This window comes from Labeo rohita, chromosome 7 (assembly GCF_022985175.1).
Source record: "Labeo rohita strain BAU-BD-2019 chromosome 7, IGBB_LRoh.1.0, whole genome shotgun sequence".
Lineage (NCBI taxonomy): Eukaryota > Metazoa > Chordata > Actinopteri > Cypriniformes > Cyprinidae > Labeo > Labeo rohita.
Genome location: NC_066875.1, coordinates 12,710,948 through 12,726,700, shown reverse-complemented (window position 1 = coordinate 12,726,700; position 15,753 = coordinate 12,710,948). Strand labels below are relative to the sequence as shown.

The following is a 15,753-nucleotide window of genomic DNA, read 5'->3' as shown; positions in this document are numbered from 1 at the left end:
ATTGTGGAATGGACGCACATCAGGCATTTTGCATCCTTTCTAAAATCCTGTATGGTAGGGATCATGTGCTGCCAGCCCATACCCTTTCTTGAGTTGGTCCACTCTCTGGAGACATCTGTTGAGACATCTCCTTGGCTACGCTCCCCTAAGTAACGGTATTTCTAAAATAGTATTTCACGTTAGTCTCTGGGCACTTTCTTAAAATCCACATCATGGTAAGTGTTCACACTAGGCACCCTGCGCACTTTTCTAAAATCCTGTATGGTATGGGTTGTTGTAGAATTTTCCTTGCTCAAAATGAATTGCTCTAAAGAGGTTTTGAAGCCAGATAGACCTTTTATTAACAAGTTAACAAAAGGCAGAGTAATGTTCGAACACCACTCCAGAGTTTCGTCTCAAGCACACATATATACATCCTGAACCATTCCATATATGCACTGTTGTATTTTTGGACAAGGTATTGCCATACATGAGTTCCTAAAGGTTGATCAATAGCTGTGGGTTACAAGCTCGACCTCGTTCCCATTCTCTGAGTTGGTTCAGACCCTGGTCACCTTGGGCCCCACTCTACCTATGTATCCTTGGAACAGAGTGTTGCTACCTACGTTCTGTGAGACGGTTCCTAAGCGAACCCATGCAGAGCCAGTGGTAGCCCCTGGGTGACAGGCCAGGCCTAGTTACTACCCTAGGCACTTAGCCTTATCCTCTTAAAGGAATCTCCTTCTCTGATTCCAAGCTTTCGAGCTCTACCCAGGGTACAGCATTCTGACCCCTTACAGGTAAGTCTGTGGGTATGCAGCTCAGGCCTCTGGCCAAAGGGGATAATGTCACTGACAGTCGTCATTTGTCCCAGGGGCAACTCCCTTAAGCTTTTGTAGAGTTGGTACTTAGTGCTTGCCTTTATACTTGGCACGCAGTCCCCTCAGCATCACTGTTAGACATTTCTGTAATTTCTACAGTTATTAACTGTATATCACCCAGTATAATACTGCAAATTCCCTTTGCAGTAAATAACTGTAATAACCATTGCATTATGGGAATTTTCTGTGACGTCAGACCCCAAATACAGAAACTTACTGTATTTTTTAAAATTGCTGTATACTACTGTATTTGCTGTAACGTTCTCATTGGCGGCGTTCTATTGAGGTTGTTTTATTTTCCTGATTTATTATATTTGGATTGACAAGATTTGCCTTACACCGCGTCTACAACGCCGCAACAGCTTGGGACAGACTACACTGGATGTGTTGCATCGCTTGTAATGACTGGAAAATCTGTTTGTCCTTCATGTCAGACACATCTGTTACATCTGTAAGTCAGAAATATACTGGGGCATTACTGTACTATAAGCATGCACTGTAGATTGTATATTTCATGAGTTCTATATTGTCTTCTTTTGTCGAGTCACGCTGCACCGCGCCACTCGTGTCCGAGGAAGACGCTGATGCAGCGGGCAGTCGCAGCGTTTGCCCGGGGATGAACCCGCTAGAGCGGAAGAGTTCCGGAGAACATCCGCGCTGTGTCGATGCAATTTACGAGAGATTAAGACCAGCAAGTAAGGTAAAAATATATATACGTTTGTCTGAGTGTTTGTCAGATTTTTGCACACTCGTCAACATGGCGGTTACAAACTTTACTATGGTAAACTGCGCTGTCGTTTCAAACGGCTTTTGTCAGCTTATTAAATTAAGCTACTGAATTAAAATAATTTTCAACGAGCAACGCTTATCTTATATTAACATTAGGTTAACTGATGTGAAATTTTGTTCAGGTGTTATTATAATGTTATATATATATAATATTATATGTAATATTATAATCCTATGTTAGCTAGGTTAGACAAGTTATATGGCTAACTGTTAGCTGCCTTTCTAGTTTTAGAATTAGTTTGTTATAATTATTAATGGAATTTAAGATTTACTGCATTTTGTTGTGTTTGTGTTTTAAAGGCAACTGCAATGAAGCATCAAGAAAGATGAGCATGCCAACCACACTAAGACATCAGTTCATGGTAAGAGAACAACTATGGTTTTGAGATGTTTGTGTATTCTGTGTGGGGTTTTCCTTTTAAAAGTGTGCCATTTCTTCTACTTGTTTTTCAGAGAAGACATTTCTGGCACTAACAAAGTGGATGGTGAGCAAAGGTGGTGGCCACGTTTTGGAGCAGCACGTTTTGCAGATGGCTGTGTATTCTTTGGCTGCATGTCTTTTTCTCCATTATGTTTCTGTTGCCTATAGATTCTTTGTGAGGATACAACATAATGTACTGCAAAACGTCCTAAGACAGGGGAAATGGTGAAGATGCACTGTTCCAGCAGTTTAAGACTGTATTTTTAAGTGTTATACATGCATTGTTTTAAATAAAGTATTTGATATTTTGTAATTATTGTGCTGTTTTAATTGAATGTCAGTAGTACCTATGTAGAGTAAAAATAAAATAAATTTAAATGAATTATATATAAATTTATAAAATCTACTGAAATCTATATTAAAATGAATGAATTACAGTAGTATACTGTTGAATTTGATCTTTTTAATAGTATTTGGCTGTAAAACAGCTACAGTTTGCAACTGTAAATTAAATACGGTTTGCTACTGTAAATTCTAATTACAGTAACTTACTGGCAGCAGATGAAGCATTCTCCTGGCACCCTTTTATACTGTGGTCGTGTCAGTAGTGGCGTTATAGGCTGTCGCCAGCCAACAGGTTGTAGTTTTGAATGTATGCTTCAGAAACTGGTCACACTGGAGAGGTTCCCCATAGCGACCGCTAGTGTCTCGTTCCCTTCTCAGGGAACCATGGTTACATACGTAACCTGAGATGTTTGTCCCACTTCTCAAGAATCAGTGACATGAATTTTGTTTATTTTAATATTACATTAATTGTAGAAAAGATTATGTAGGAGGATTTTGAAGTTGGAGAAGAAAATGAGTTTTTCAACCTACCCAAACTTTCTTGAACTGGAATGTACAGAGTACACACAGAGCTAGACAAGACAAGAATTTGAAGTTAAAAAATAAATAAATTGTATTATTATTATTATTATTATTATTATTATTTTTAGAAAATAACCATCATTTAAATAATTTTGCTAGATAAGACTCTTCTTCCTTGGCTGGGATTTTAGAGCCTTTTGAAGCTGCATTTAAACTGCATTTTGGAAGTTCAAACCTGCGGGCAACTATATGAAGTCCACTTTATGGAGAAAAATCCTGAAATGTTCCTCAAAAAAACAATTTCTTTACGACTGGAGAAAGAAAGACACGAACATCTTGGATGACAAGGGGGTGAGGAAATTATCGGTAAATTTTTGTTCTGGAAGTGAACTTCTCCTTTAAGAATGTATATATGGAGAAGAGGGGTCCCAGAATTCTTGAGGTACCCCTGTGACCAGTGTTTGTAACTACAAATTACAGATATCAGAAACACAATTTTTTTTTTGTGCTAAGAGTGAAGAACAGTAGTGTTGGAAATTGTGACATGATTAGTTTAACAAATTATGATTTAGCTACAGTAGTGAACTTACATGTCCACTAAAAGTAACAATTTACAGGACAAACACAATATGTATCTACAATAGTACACTTTCTCACCTGGTAATTATGTTTGTCTTGAAAATCCTTTATATATTTTACACAGAGGTTAACAGCGATGAGATTGACGTTCAGTTGATGTTTTTAAGATGTTTATGATTTAGAATGTTTGTAAAATTGACATCTGTCAGATGTTTGTATACAGCAGATGATTTTAGGATCAAGCAGTTTTTATCAGACAACGTTCATCTTGTCGTTTAATAAATCAGCCATTATTCCTGACCAAAATAAGTTTTTTTTTTTTTTTTTTTTTTTTTTTTTTTTTTTTTTTTGAAATGGGGAAGGCAAGTGTTTTGAACACGTCAATTTGGTTATCGTAATAATATTATACACAGAATTTTGTCTTCAACCAATCCATCAATCAATCAGTCAGCGTTACAGTAGAACTCCCGGTTCCTCACATTATTTATTTATTTATTTATTTAACATTAATTAGATAAATAATGTAGTGGTACTGCTTCCATATGTTGTACCAGGCAAATACGGCGATGTAGTTTAAGACAAGACACGTAGCTTAAACAACAACAGTCCCCACGTATTTACTCACAATGCCCTCGTTCTGGTGGATAATTAAGAACACCATTGTTCAATGGAAAATCCCACTGAAACATTTTATACTCTCTTATTACCTTTCACGAGAAATATCAATGCGACCCATCTGATGATTTAAATAGACTGTGCGGTCTAAATGTTCTTGATGGATCGTTTCGATTCAGAGGCGTAATGTTGAAGGGATTGTGAGGTATGTGCAAAGCATTTGCCACTCGTCTGCGGTTTAACATTTCTTGCCTCAAAATCTGTCAGGGCTTCGTCATAAGATTTAGGATTGGCTGCAAAGCGTGCATGGGGTTCTTTCCAATAGTGCAAGAAGTTTGCAGAGGGCTAGCACAAGCCGTGAAACCAGTTACAGCTCACACTGTCTCTCAGTGAATGAGCGCGCACCGCCCCGACAAACTGAAATAATACATAGTGATAGAATCTCGGTCATTCTCCTCCCGACACTACTGGTGATTGCACATAGTAGTACATGGTTGAGAGAGAGAGAGTCACGAGGGATTTAGGAGCAAGTAAAGATTCCCGAAACGCGGCGAAAATGGAGAACGACATCGATCCTAGCAAGCGACGACACTGCCTTAGAGCTACAGTGGATCTGATGCCGTTTGTTTTTTCTGTTGTGTCCTTCGCATTTTGCTTTTTACTCAGTGTTCAGACCAGTGAGATCAAGGACAGAATCGCGAATATGGAGATTGGAAGTGGCGCGGGGGTCATAAACCCGTTTCATGGGGTCTCTATGGATCAATTTAATGCAATGATCCAGGAGCGAGTGGATGAGCTGCTGTCACGGGTGAGTAATGCATCCACAGCTTCAACTTCAGACACTGAAGTCAACAGCATTGTCATCTTTACTCACAAAAACGAAACGCAATCCTCATTTTAATGACACCTGTATGACAGTGGCCAGTCACTTACATTCATTTAGGGCTCAGCATTTACCTTTTTCTTTTATCTGTTGATTCTGACAGCGTTCTTATGAACACTTGGTTAGAATAAGGACTGCTCGTCAAGTCTCACCACCTGAATGCAACTGCCCACCAGGTACTGCCTTTTTCTGTTTTTGTTGGTTAACTGCAAGTTACGAGTGGAATAATAAAAGCTTTGAAAGCTATTTAGTATGGACTCATAGACAATCTGTTGCAATTTCACTATTAAGTATTCATTTGATACAGTATTTATTACTTATATAGCCTTCTAGTATTTCTTATTTCCTAGTATTCAATTTCAGTAAGACATAGACTAGTATTATATATATATATATATATATATATATATATATATATATGTATATGTATATGTGTATACATATATATATATATATATATAATTGTTGTAGTGCATATTTATAACGTTAATCTTACTAGTAATACTACAAACTAAAAAGTAGCCATTCTGACTAATCATTATATATGACAAGTAAAAAAGACAGAACATTTTATGAATAATAAATTAGATACAAGTGTTTTCAAGCAAGTGCTACAACCTAACAAATAAAAACTACTAGAACTGGAATACATACTATAAACTATACTATAAATAACCAGTGTTTCTCATCTGTAGACCTTAGATCCCACCTCTAATGCTGGGTAGTTTTTTAAAATGTTATTAGATCTTCAAAATGTGAGAGACCACAAAAAAAGATTCTAGATTTAACCGTTTTGCTCCTATAGTGTGTGCTGTGCCACAATGTGACCAAGACAGCACACCACACACCGAGAGATTTTCAACCGGAGTCCCAACTGTGAACACGGAAAATCTCGCAAAATATTTCAAGACTTGAGAATAAACATGGCGGACGATAGGCAGGAAGAAATTGCAATGACTGTGGGTGCGTCTCAATCAGCTCCCTTGTTCATTTAACTGTCTCAGTCTCAGTCTCAGTCTCAGTCGCAAATTTCTTTCAGTGCACTGGAACGTTTGCTCCCTGAAAAATCCCACAATGCATCACAAATTCTAGGGAGCATCAGTGCTCACTATGCTCCCTCACTGGAAATAACGTCACATTTATGAAGCGTGAAATACAAACCACACATACCAACACGATAAGTATAATGACACACAATGGAAGATTTGAAAAGACAAACCATTTTTTAGTATATTTCAACATAAACACACATTGCTAGACAGGAAATTAACACATCTAATTAACATTTATAATTTAATATTTGCCTGAAATGTTGTAAGAACATGTAACAGAACAATGTGTTTGAAGAGAATAAAAAATAATATAAAAATTAGATCAGTCCTGCCTGTTGTTTATTAATTCAACGATTATGTTCTACAATGTTGTCCGTTGACACTGTATGTAGTCATGTCATTGGAATTCTAGTGACAACAATTTAGGTAATAATCTTATCAGATTTTCCTGTGGTGTGAGGTGTCTTAAGAGTGACTGAATCTGCTCGGAAGAGCGTAGGAGACGCCCCTAGTGTGAATCGGAAATATTCAACATGTTCAGGAATGATCTGAATGAGTGCACATATGCGCATACGATCTGAAGGATCACGTGAAACAAAACAATAACCAATCAGAAAGCGATCTGACAATAGACGGAAGCATAACAAACACAGTCATCACAATTTCTTCTTGCCTATCATCCACCATGTTTATTCTCAAGTCTCAAGAGATTTTTGCGAGATTTCCCGTGTCCATAGTCGGGACTCTGGTTAAAAATTTGTTGCTGTGTGGAGTGCTGTCTTTGTCACATCACAGCACACCACACACTATAGGAGCAAAATTGTTAAATCTAGGATTTTCTGTCCTTATGTTTGTGGTCTCTCACATTTTTAAAATCTTATAAGATTTTAAAAATCTTTTAGTGTGTACCCAGCATTAGATATTTCCCTATTCAACACACTAAAAAAGCAATGCATTAAATCAGGTGTTTTAATTAGTGATATGTCTAAAATGTTCTGGTAGGTGGGTCCCCAGTACTGGAGTTAAGAAACACTGCTATAGGAAATTATTGGCATAGTTATTATATTTGCTTGTATTTAATGAATAGGTACTGGTTAAAAATGCTTACTATTCGATTTCTTAGTAGTGATCAAAAATAAGTAAAGTTATATAAAAGATACTAGTTCATTTTGAGTAGTAAATCTTTCCATACTAAAATGTAGGTTGTTGTTAATGAAGGGATTATACAAATGATGGTATACTATGTATTTGCCACCAGAATGCAACAGACAGGATTGAAATCAGTCTGGTTGATAGACAAGAAGAGATGTCATCCTGGATTTGGCATCTGACAATAATGGGAAATTAGCATGCATATTCTAGAGTATGTCATTTTGGGGCATCCAGTTGGACAAAGGTGCTGTATTATTATTTTCCTTAGTGCTTTTTGCATCACTCAGTTCTGTGTGATTGTAAGATTGGCATACAAAACGTATAAGAAACATTTATGGTAAATTTGTGTTTAATGAAGTCCTTCAGATGTATAATGAAGGACATTATTATTTAAGGTCTCTGCATGAAAACACACATGGTACACTGAAAAGTGTTAAGGATCATTCTGACTGCCATTTGACAACATATGTCACATAAGTGGAAGGTGTATTTTAGTCTTTTTAATCTTTTAAGTCTTGCTGCATGACTTTGTAGAGGATAGTTGATAACTGAGCTACCTGTATAACAACAGAACAACAATTTTTTTGAAAGCTCTCAATTATTTTGTTGTTTTAGTCACTTGAGATTTACAGAATGACAAATGACAGTTCATATAATTAATGATATGTCAGTTTCAAAGCTGAGTGCATGTCTTTGGGCTGAAACACTGAAAATACTTAAATCAGCCTGCAGACAGAAAAAACAAACAAGCAAACAAGCTAACACTGAAGATGTTGAGAGTCAGTGTAGCAGAACAAATAAAGTGTGCTTATAAGACATGAACAGAACACACACACTCAGCCTTTTAGTGTGTGCAGATCACACTTACTTTGACCATTCAAACTGGTTAAAAAACATTACAACAGATTTAATCAAATTTTTGAATGGGCAGCCACAGCCAAATCATGGTGTTAAGATGATTGCCCCTCCCTAATGATAAATTAAAGTTAGACATTAATGCTGAAAAAGTGGCAACATCAACAGTAATCAATAATTTATTACATAAAACCTTTTGAGAGGAAATTTGGAAGGATATCATGTTTAGTAAAAAGGAGTTACTGTAAATATACAACTATAATAAGTCATCGTCTTCATCAAATGCACTTTTTAAATTTTGCTTGATGGGTGTCTGGTTTGTGCAAAAATGAAACAAGTGAAACATCACACACCATCTAATAAACTACACAGTGGAGTTTCCCATGAATTGTATTTGTGGAAAAAGGGAAAGCACAGATTATGGACCATAGGGCCAATGGGGTCAGCACCCTGGAGGCTTCTGACTGCCAGGGGCTCAGAGCTATGGCCTGACACCTGGAAACAAAATACAAAAGCTGTCAAAGTGTGTGTCAAAGTGTGTGAATGGTTTACTTATTTTTTTTCTTCCCATTAACACCATTATATTGTTCATTCAGAATAATATGCAAACGCAGAATGTGCGCAAACACAAGGGATTTTCACATGAGCCAATCATATCTGTTCATAATCAGTCATAACCAGTCACATTGTGAGGGAGGCATTGCCTGACCTTCCCCCATTCATTAGGGCAGTGGCTTTCAATTCTGGTCCTGGGGACTCACTGCTTTGCACATTTTGTATGTCAGCGAGTAAGATACCCAGTTAGACTGTAAAGCCAACTGTTTGCGTTTGACAGTCACTGGAACTCTGTAAATGCTTTGTGTGCAAGATGGGGGTAGGGACATGAACCCCACCCCCACTACTGTGTACTTTGCAAGTCGTGTGGCCCAGTAGATTCAGTTGTGCACTTATGCATTAGGTTAAAAATAGAACATTTTGGCCAGGTTTAATTACTGTAATACATGCATAAATAAAACTCTTAAATCATACCCTTACTTCATACAATCACATTTTTGGACTTAAATAACACTTTCCAGAGTACAAAATCATAAAAGAGATTATTTTATAGAGCTTATTTATTTAAAGTGATCTTTCCCCTCAGGTATTTGAAAAGAAAATAAGAAATGATGAAGAAATTAAATACTATATGCAGAAGATATGACTTGCAGGCAGCCATTGAAACAATGGAGTGAGTGAGAGAGTGAGTAAAAGTACAAGTGGAAGAATGTCAGCTATAATAAAGGAGAACATGGGACTGTCAGGGAGCAATTCTGATGCTCTGTTGTTCAGCTCTTGGCCTCTTTCCATGGATAACTGGAATTGGAACTGGAGTTGAGGCAACAGACTTATGGTGGTAACTTCACCCACAACAGATGTGGCCTGTCTGCAGTTCAGTGAAAGAATTGTTTGAATGTCACAGTCCAAGTGAAATTAATTTACTTTGTAATTTGGGACAAAATAATGTTCACTTAAGGTTTAATTAGTGAAAGTCTTAATAATAGCTAAATAAATTAACAATAGCATAACAGTTTCTGCTTTGCACAACAGTATCTTTATGAAACAAAATTCTATTTAATAATAAGCAAGCAGTCATATTTACAGGCACATAGACAACTCTACTATCTAATACAGTTCTGGTTGTCTGTGTGTAAAAACAAAAGAGACACTTGTGGATATGAGTCTGTTAGATTTTCTTCCATAGTGTTATGCAACACAAAGACTCCTCTGTCTTCAGCAGACATATTCCCACCTCATTCTTTACCCTGACCAATGTCCCTTTAAACAGGGATTCCCCTGACTTGGTCATTCACACAACGGGTTATCTGTCCTTGTTTAGGGCCTGGTGGATACTGGGTGCTAGGTTTTACAAAGGAGAGTTATTAACATTTAAAGTCATATGTGTGAATTTTAGACAGTGAGCCAGTAATGGTCTAATTGATGATTCCCATATATGAACCATTTGATGACTGGTTTGACCGAACTGAGTCAGTCTGTGATCTGTGCTATGCTGCTAATTTTATTGTAACAACTGAACAACTATCTATCTATCTATCTATCTATCTATCTATCTATCTATCTATCTAACTGTATATCTATCTATCTATCTATCTATCTATCTATCTATCTATCTATCTATCTATCTATCTATCTATCTATCTATCTATCTGTCTGTCTGTCTGTCTGTCTGTCTGTCTGTCTATCTATCTATCTATCTATCTATCTATCTATCTATCTATCAAGCAGGTTTACATATCAGTATGTGAAGGTGTTATTGTATGGTGGATAATTCTTGGGATAATTCTTGTTTCATGTTGTGGGTTATTTCACTTCTCATTATATGGTTTTACTTTTATTAATTTTACTTGTCGATGCCTCTATGCGAGAGTGTCTTCATTTACTGCTGTATTACCTTTTGGCACGTGTCCAAGTTCTCTTGCTGCAGCGGACATGCACACTCAGTCAATGGTGGGCGGGAAAAGGTAGAATGACAGAAGTGATAATGCACCAATTACAACAAGGAATCGCAAATTTCACACAACAGCATGGGGCACAGTTAAAGGTGAAGCTAACATGATAGTAGATTGCAGACTTTCAAAGCAACAAAAGAAATGGATATACTGAGGGTACGCACAAATATTGATCATTTGAAGTTGTAATACGCAAACAGCCCTTCATCGGAAGGAAAAAGTATGGCATGTACATGCATATGTGTTCTCATGGTTAATGACATGTGATGTTGTAACGGCCACTAGAGCATTTACGGTAGTTTTGTGGTAGACTGACAGCTGCGCATGTGCATAACCTGTATCTGTACCTCCTGGAAAGGTGAAGAGATGACTCGCTCTACCGGCATCTGTCTCTCTTTATTTGATATATTTTCTTTGCGTTTGTGACCTGAGTTGAATGCATGTTTGTGTATCTTCTCGTCTACTGTGCATTATTAGCACCACACTGTTTTCCTATTTGGGCTGTTGAACATTTCAACTCTGTGTTACAATGTACTGTATTTACAGAGACCAGAGCTATGTTATTTTTATTTTATTTATTATTTTTTAATAGTTTTATTTTTGGATATAATATGTAAAATAAAACATTTCTGAGTTTCATATTTGTATTTATCATTAATCATTAGTATTAAATCTAAAAATAATGTGTGTCATTGCAATTAATTTGCAATGAGAGAAGGTAAATGTTTCAGAAAAGAGCTTTTGAAATGTTTAGAAAAGATTTAGGTGACTTCTTATTGAAAAGGATTTTCTCAGGCATGCAGTATGAAAAGAGTTTGTTGATCCAGTGTTTTCTAGATGGAGAGTCAGTCGACTTCTAATTCACTAATTTGACCAAAAGTGTGAAATACTTTTTATGATGAGACAAATCTAATAATTCAGAATCCCCTAATATCCAAATTCTAGGATCATAAGTGATATAGCCTAAAATTACATATTCCCAAAAAATCATTCAATAGAGGACAATTCCTAAGCATATGAAGCTAATTGCCTTCAGATGTTTTACACCTTTGACATTTTGAAGATATATCAATATTTACAGTTTTTCTCAGTCGCTTTAGTGCTTTTCTCAGATCAGAAATGAAATTCCAAAAACTTTTTGTTCAACCTCTACATCATCTAGTCACTTGTGCATATCATAATGTTTCTCATTCTTTCGAACAAGAGCGATTGCGTTGGTGCGTTCATGCAATTGATTATGTACATTTGTCTGCGTTTTCCTACATTATCAGTTGCTAATGTCATGTTGCTCAAAATGTATTATATAGTTCTCTGTGCTATAGTCTTACCCATCAAAACATCTAGTCATTATTTCATCGTATAAGTCATTACATGCAAAATGGTTGATCTAGTTGTCATAAACTGTCAAGTATATTTTCTACACATTTCTATTAGTCTTTTTTGTAAATTTGCCATGAATTGTGCAGGTGAATCTTGACTTTCACTAATAAAGAGAATGTATATCATCCAATGATAAACCAGTTCTTTGAAATTCCTCATACAGTGCTGCATGCAAAAGCAAAGTTCTGACTGAGGGGTGATTCCTGTGTTTGCCTTTCTAATTTTGTATTTGCCTATCCCAGATAGCACATGTATGTCTGCAAGATGTCTGTTAAAGATGATTTGATAAATGGATAAATGCTTAATCTGGAAAGCATCTGCCGTGTACAAATATCTGACAGACGGCTGTAAGATGTCAGTTTTACATATACTCTAAATCATAAACATCCTACAGTAAAGACATCTAATAAACGTCTATTTGACACCTGATAGGAAACGTCCAATAGATGTATTGCAAACACTTTAAAAAATATGTCTCGCAGATGTCTAAATGCAGACGTCAAATAGACTTTTTTGCAAATATTAAGGATGATTCAAGAAGTGCACCAAAGCAACTGAGAAAAACTGTAACATGTTAAGTTTTTGAGGAGTACATGTTCGATGCAGAATATTAAATTGTCTGTTTGATGGTTCTTTCCATAACACACTTTGGAATATTATGTGTCTGGGATAACAATTCAAAGCTCATTAAAGAATCATTGGCATATAAGTCCTTCAGCGTCTTTATACCTTTACTCGTCCATGCTTTTAGGGTGCTATCAGCAATACCAGGAGGTACAATAGGGTTTTCCCAAAGAGGTAAATGTCTAAGTGGAACTGTACTAAAACTGCATAAATTATGTCATTACTCCCATGTAGAAAATGGTGTTAAGTATTAATGGATTTATAGTGAATGTAGGTTATTTTTATTTTTAACCCAAAAATGCTCCTATTTGCAAAATTCATAAACGCACCTTTATTGTTTCTTAAAAATAAATAATGACATAGCTCTGGTCTCAGTGAATACTCCCTAGTGAAAAATAAAAATACTAAAATGTATTTAAAATACATTCATTTCATGCTAAGTGTGCGACATATTATGTAGTTAAAAATACCCTTTAATTGTACTTTTAGTGTACTAAACTGGTATATTTAAAATCTGCTAAATTGGAACAACTAATTTTGTACTTAATGCATTTACATTTAGTCATTTAGCAGATGCTTTTATCCAAAGCGACTTACAAATAAGGACAATGGAAGCAATCAAAATCAACAAAAGAGCAATGATATGTGAATGTTATGACAAGTCTCAGTTAGCCTAACGCAATAGTGTTGAAGGTCACTACTCTTACCAAAAAGTATACTTCAAGTTTATTTAAGTATACTTAAGTAAAGTTCAAGTATATTTTTAAGTATACTTTATGTAGTAAGTATACAAATTTCAGTGTACTAGTAGTATATTTTTAAGTGTATTAAGCTCATTACCTCTAATTAGATCACACCTACGTGCTGTTGGCGCTATTGATATTACAAACATCCACGTGAGAGACACGCGACGTGACTGCCCACATCAGCTTATAAACAATGCAGCAATGTGTTTATGTCGAGAGGATTACCCCAGATTACCCCTGGCTTTACCCCAGAAGACAACGCGCTGAGAGGAATAGGCTAAGCTTGTTTATCTCACAAACAGAACGCAAGTGCGGCTACAGCTAGCTGAGGAGATCTCTTATACAGTCTAAGTACTGTTTCTTATTGGCATTAGATAATGTGTTGTTGTGACATAAACTTGAACGCATTTACTAGTTGGACTTTTCCAAAACTATAGTTCCTGACTAAAATGTGTGAAATGGAGTACTACATTTTGAAATATGATAGACAACCTTTCACTTTCATCTGTAAGGAATCAGGAATGTTTTATGTTTCATAAACAATACGACATAAAAGTAGGGCTAATGTTTAGACGATATAAAAGTATTGTCTAAGAATGCTTAGACCAATCTTTACTGTTAAATACTCTGTCTGCAAACATCTGCTTAAACGTGTTTTTAAATTATTATTAATGTAAATTAATAATAATTTAGTTTCTCAGATGTTGTTTTTGTATAATAATAAATACAAAGCATGTGTGCATATGATAGCTATAAATCACATGGGCAATATTAGTGATTGCTAATGTAACAATATAGTTGCTCCTGGCCTATCAACATGCGCACTTATTTATTTATTTATTTATTTATTTATTTATTTATTTATTTCAGTGACCAGATACCTATATGAATATTTTTGGGGAATATAAATAAAAACTAATCATTTTATTTAGCAAGGATGCTTTAAATTGCTCCTGATATTAACATGCTCACAGATGTTTTTTTATTTTATTTATTTTATTTATTTATTTATTTTTTTTAGTTGTTTGTAGACTTGAGCTATACTTAGTATAAAATAAATGTATCTGAATTCTATTACTTTCTTACTAGGGCATTCAGAGACAGTGGTAGCTTTAGCTACATTAGATGTACAGCATGCTAACAAGCACACTGAGAAAGACGATTTGCCAACATTCACAAAATATAAAGTGTGGTACTTGCTATATGAAGTTGGATCACAAACAGTTGGTATTGATCCATCTTTGAGAATTCTGTTCGCTGTGTGACATTTTTCAGCAGTGTTGCCAACTTGGGTGGAAAATAGCTGAACCACGCTTGAAAAGTTAGTATTTTACTGTTTCTATTGTCAGACAATGGGATGAATATGAAATAGTGACTGAAACACGGCTCATTAAGACTACATAACCAGCTCTAGAAGATATTAATCTGCACTAAAATCCTGATTCATATTTACAACAATATCTAATGAAATCAAATAAACATATGATTAAGACAATGGCTGTGGTGTGATTTTGGCTATGCTTGCATGCAAAATAGAGTTACAAACAAATATCTATTTTAACTAAAAGTGCTGCTCCTCTCTGCTGCTCGCTGAACAGAGCAGACACACATAAAGAGAGAGAGAGGTGTGTGCACGCTGGTAAAGCAAGACCTCACACTCGTACTGCAGTAAAGGAGAGTCTCAGCTGGGTATTTACTATAAGATATGGCCAATGTAAAAGAAAGAAACAAGAATATAAACAATGGTACGATAGCAGAAAGAATAAACAATATACCGGTCTCACAAAGTACAAATATCAAATTGTACACAAATACAAACCCTATAGGTGCACCTTGTAAACACACTTATGTATCTATAAGTATGTGAGATCAATTTAGGATTTTTTTTTTCATTCATGAAATTCGTAACTCACAACAAAACTCACAATGTGAATCAGTTAAGTGTCTCAGAGTCAATAAAGACCCAAATCCAATGGATTTCCAGTTTTCTTTCAAATCAAGTTTTGTTAAATCAAACAGTTCCTTCCTTTAGTCTCTATAACTTCAAATCAGTCTATTTCCCTTTTTTTTCCATCAGTCAATGAAGAAAAGAGAAAAAAACAGTTCAACCTTAACTCCGTGCCACGTGGATGGGCAGTAGAAAGAAAAAAAAATAAAAATCTTTGTGTCCTTGAGAGAGTCCAGGAAGACAAATTTCCCAGTACTTCCAACTGAGAATGATGAAAAATGAAAAAAATGTGTAAGCTGAGATCCTACCTTGTATAGGAGAAAACCTTAGTTTCACGATGGGAGGTTTATTCAGTCAATTGAACGTCCAGATCCGTGGGGGGCTCGCCATCAAGTGATTTCCAGAACTTTCAGTCCCAACAGAACAAAACCTGACCAAATCCCTAGCAAATGATGAATTTATGAATGTTTTCATC

General features: G+C 35.7%; 1 protein-coding gene across 1 annotated transcript in view; it reads left to right on the top strand.

Moving 5' to 3' along the window:
* The first annotated feature begins 4,313 nt into the window (after positions 1-4,313).
* LOC127168859 (collagen alpha-1(XXV) chain) overlaps positions 4,314-15,753 on the top strand; it is a 177,869-nt gene continuing 166,429 nt past the window's right edge. Inside the window, exons 1-2 of the mRNA XM_051115957.1 lie at positions 4,314-4,939; positions 5,118-5,190. Coding sequence (XP_050971914.1) covers positions 4,622-4,939; positions 5,118-5,190 — 391 coding nt within the window. The 5' untranslated portion in view covers positions 4,314-4,621. The remainder of the gene's footprint in view (positions 4,940-5,117; positions 5,191-15,753) is intronic.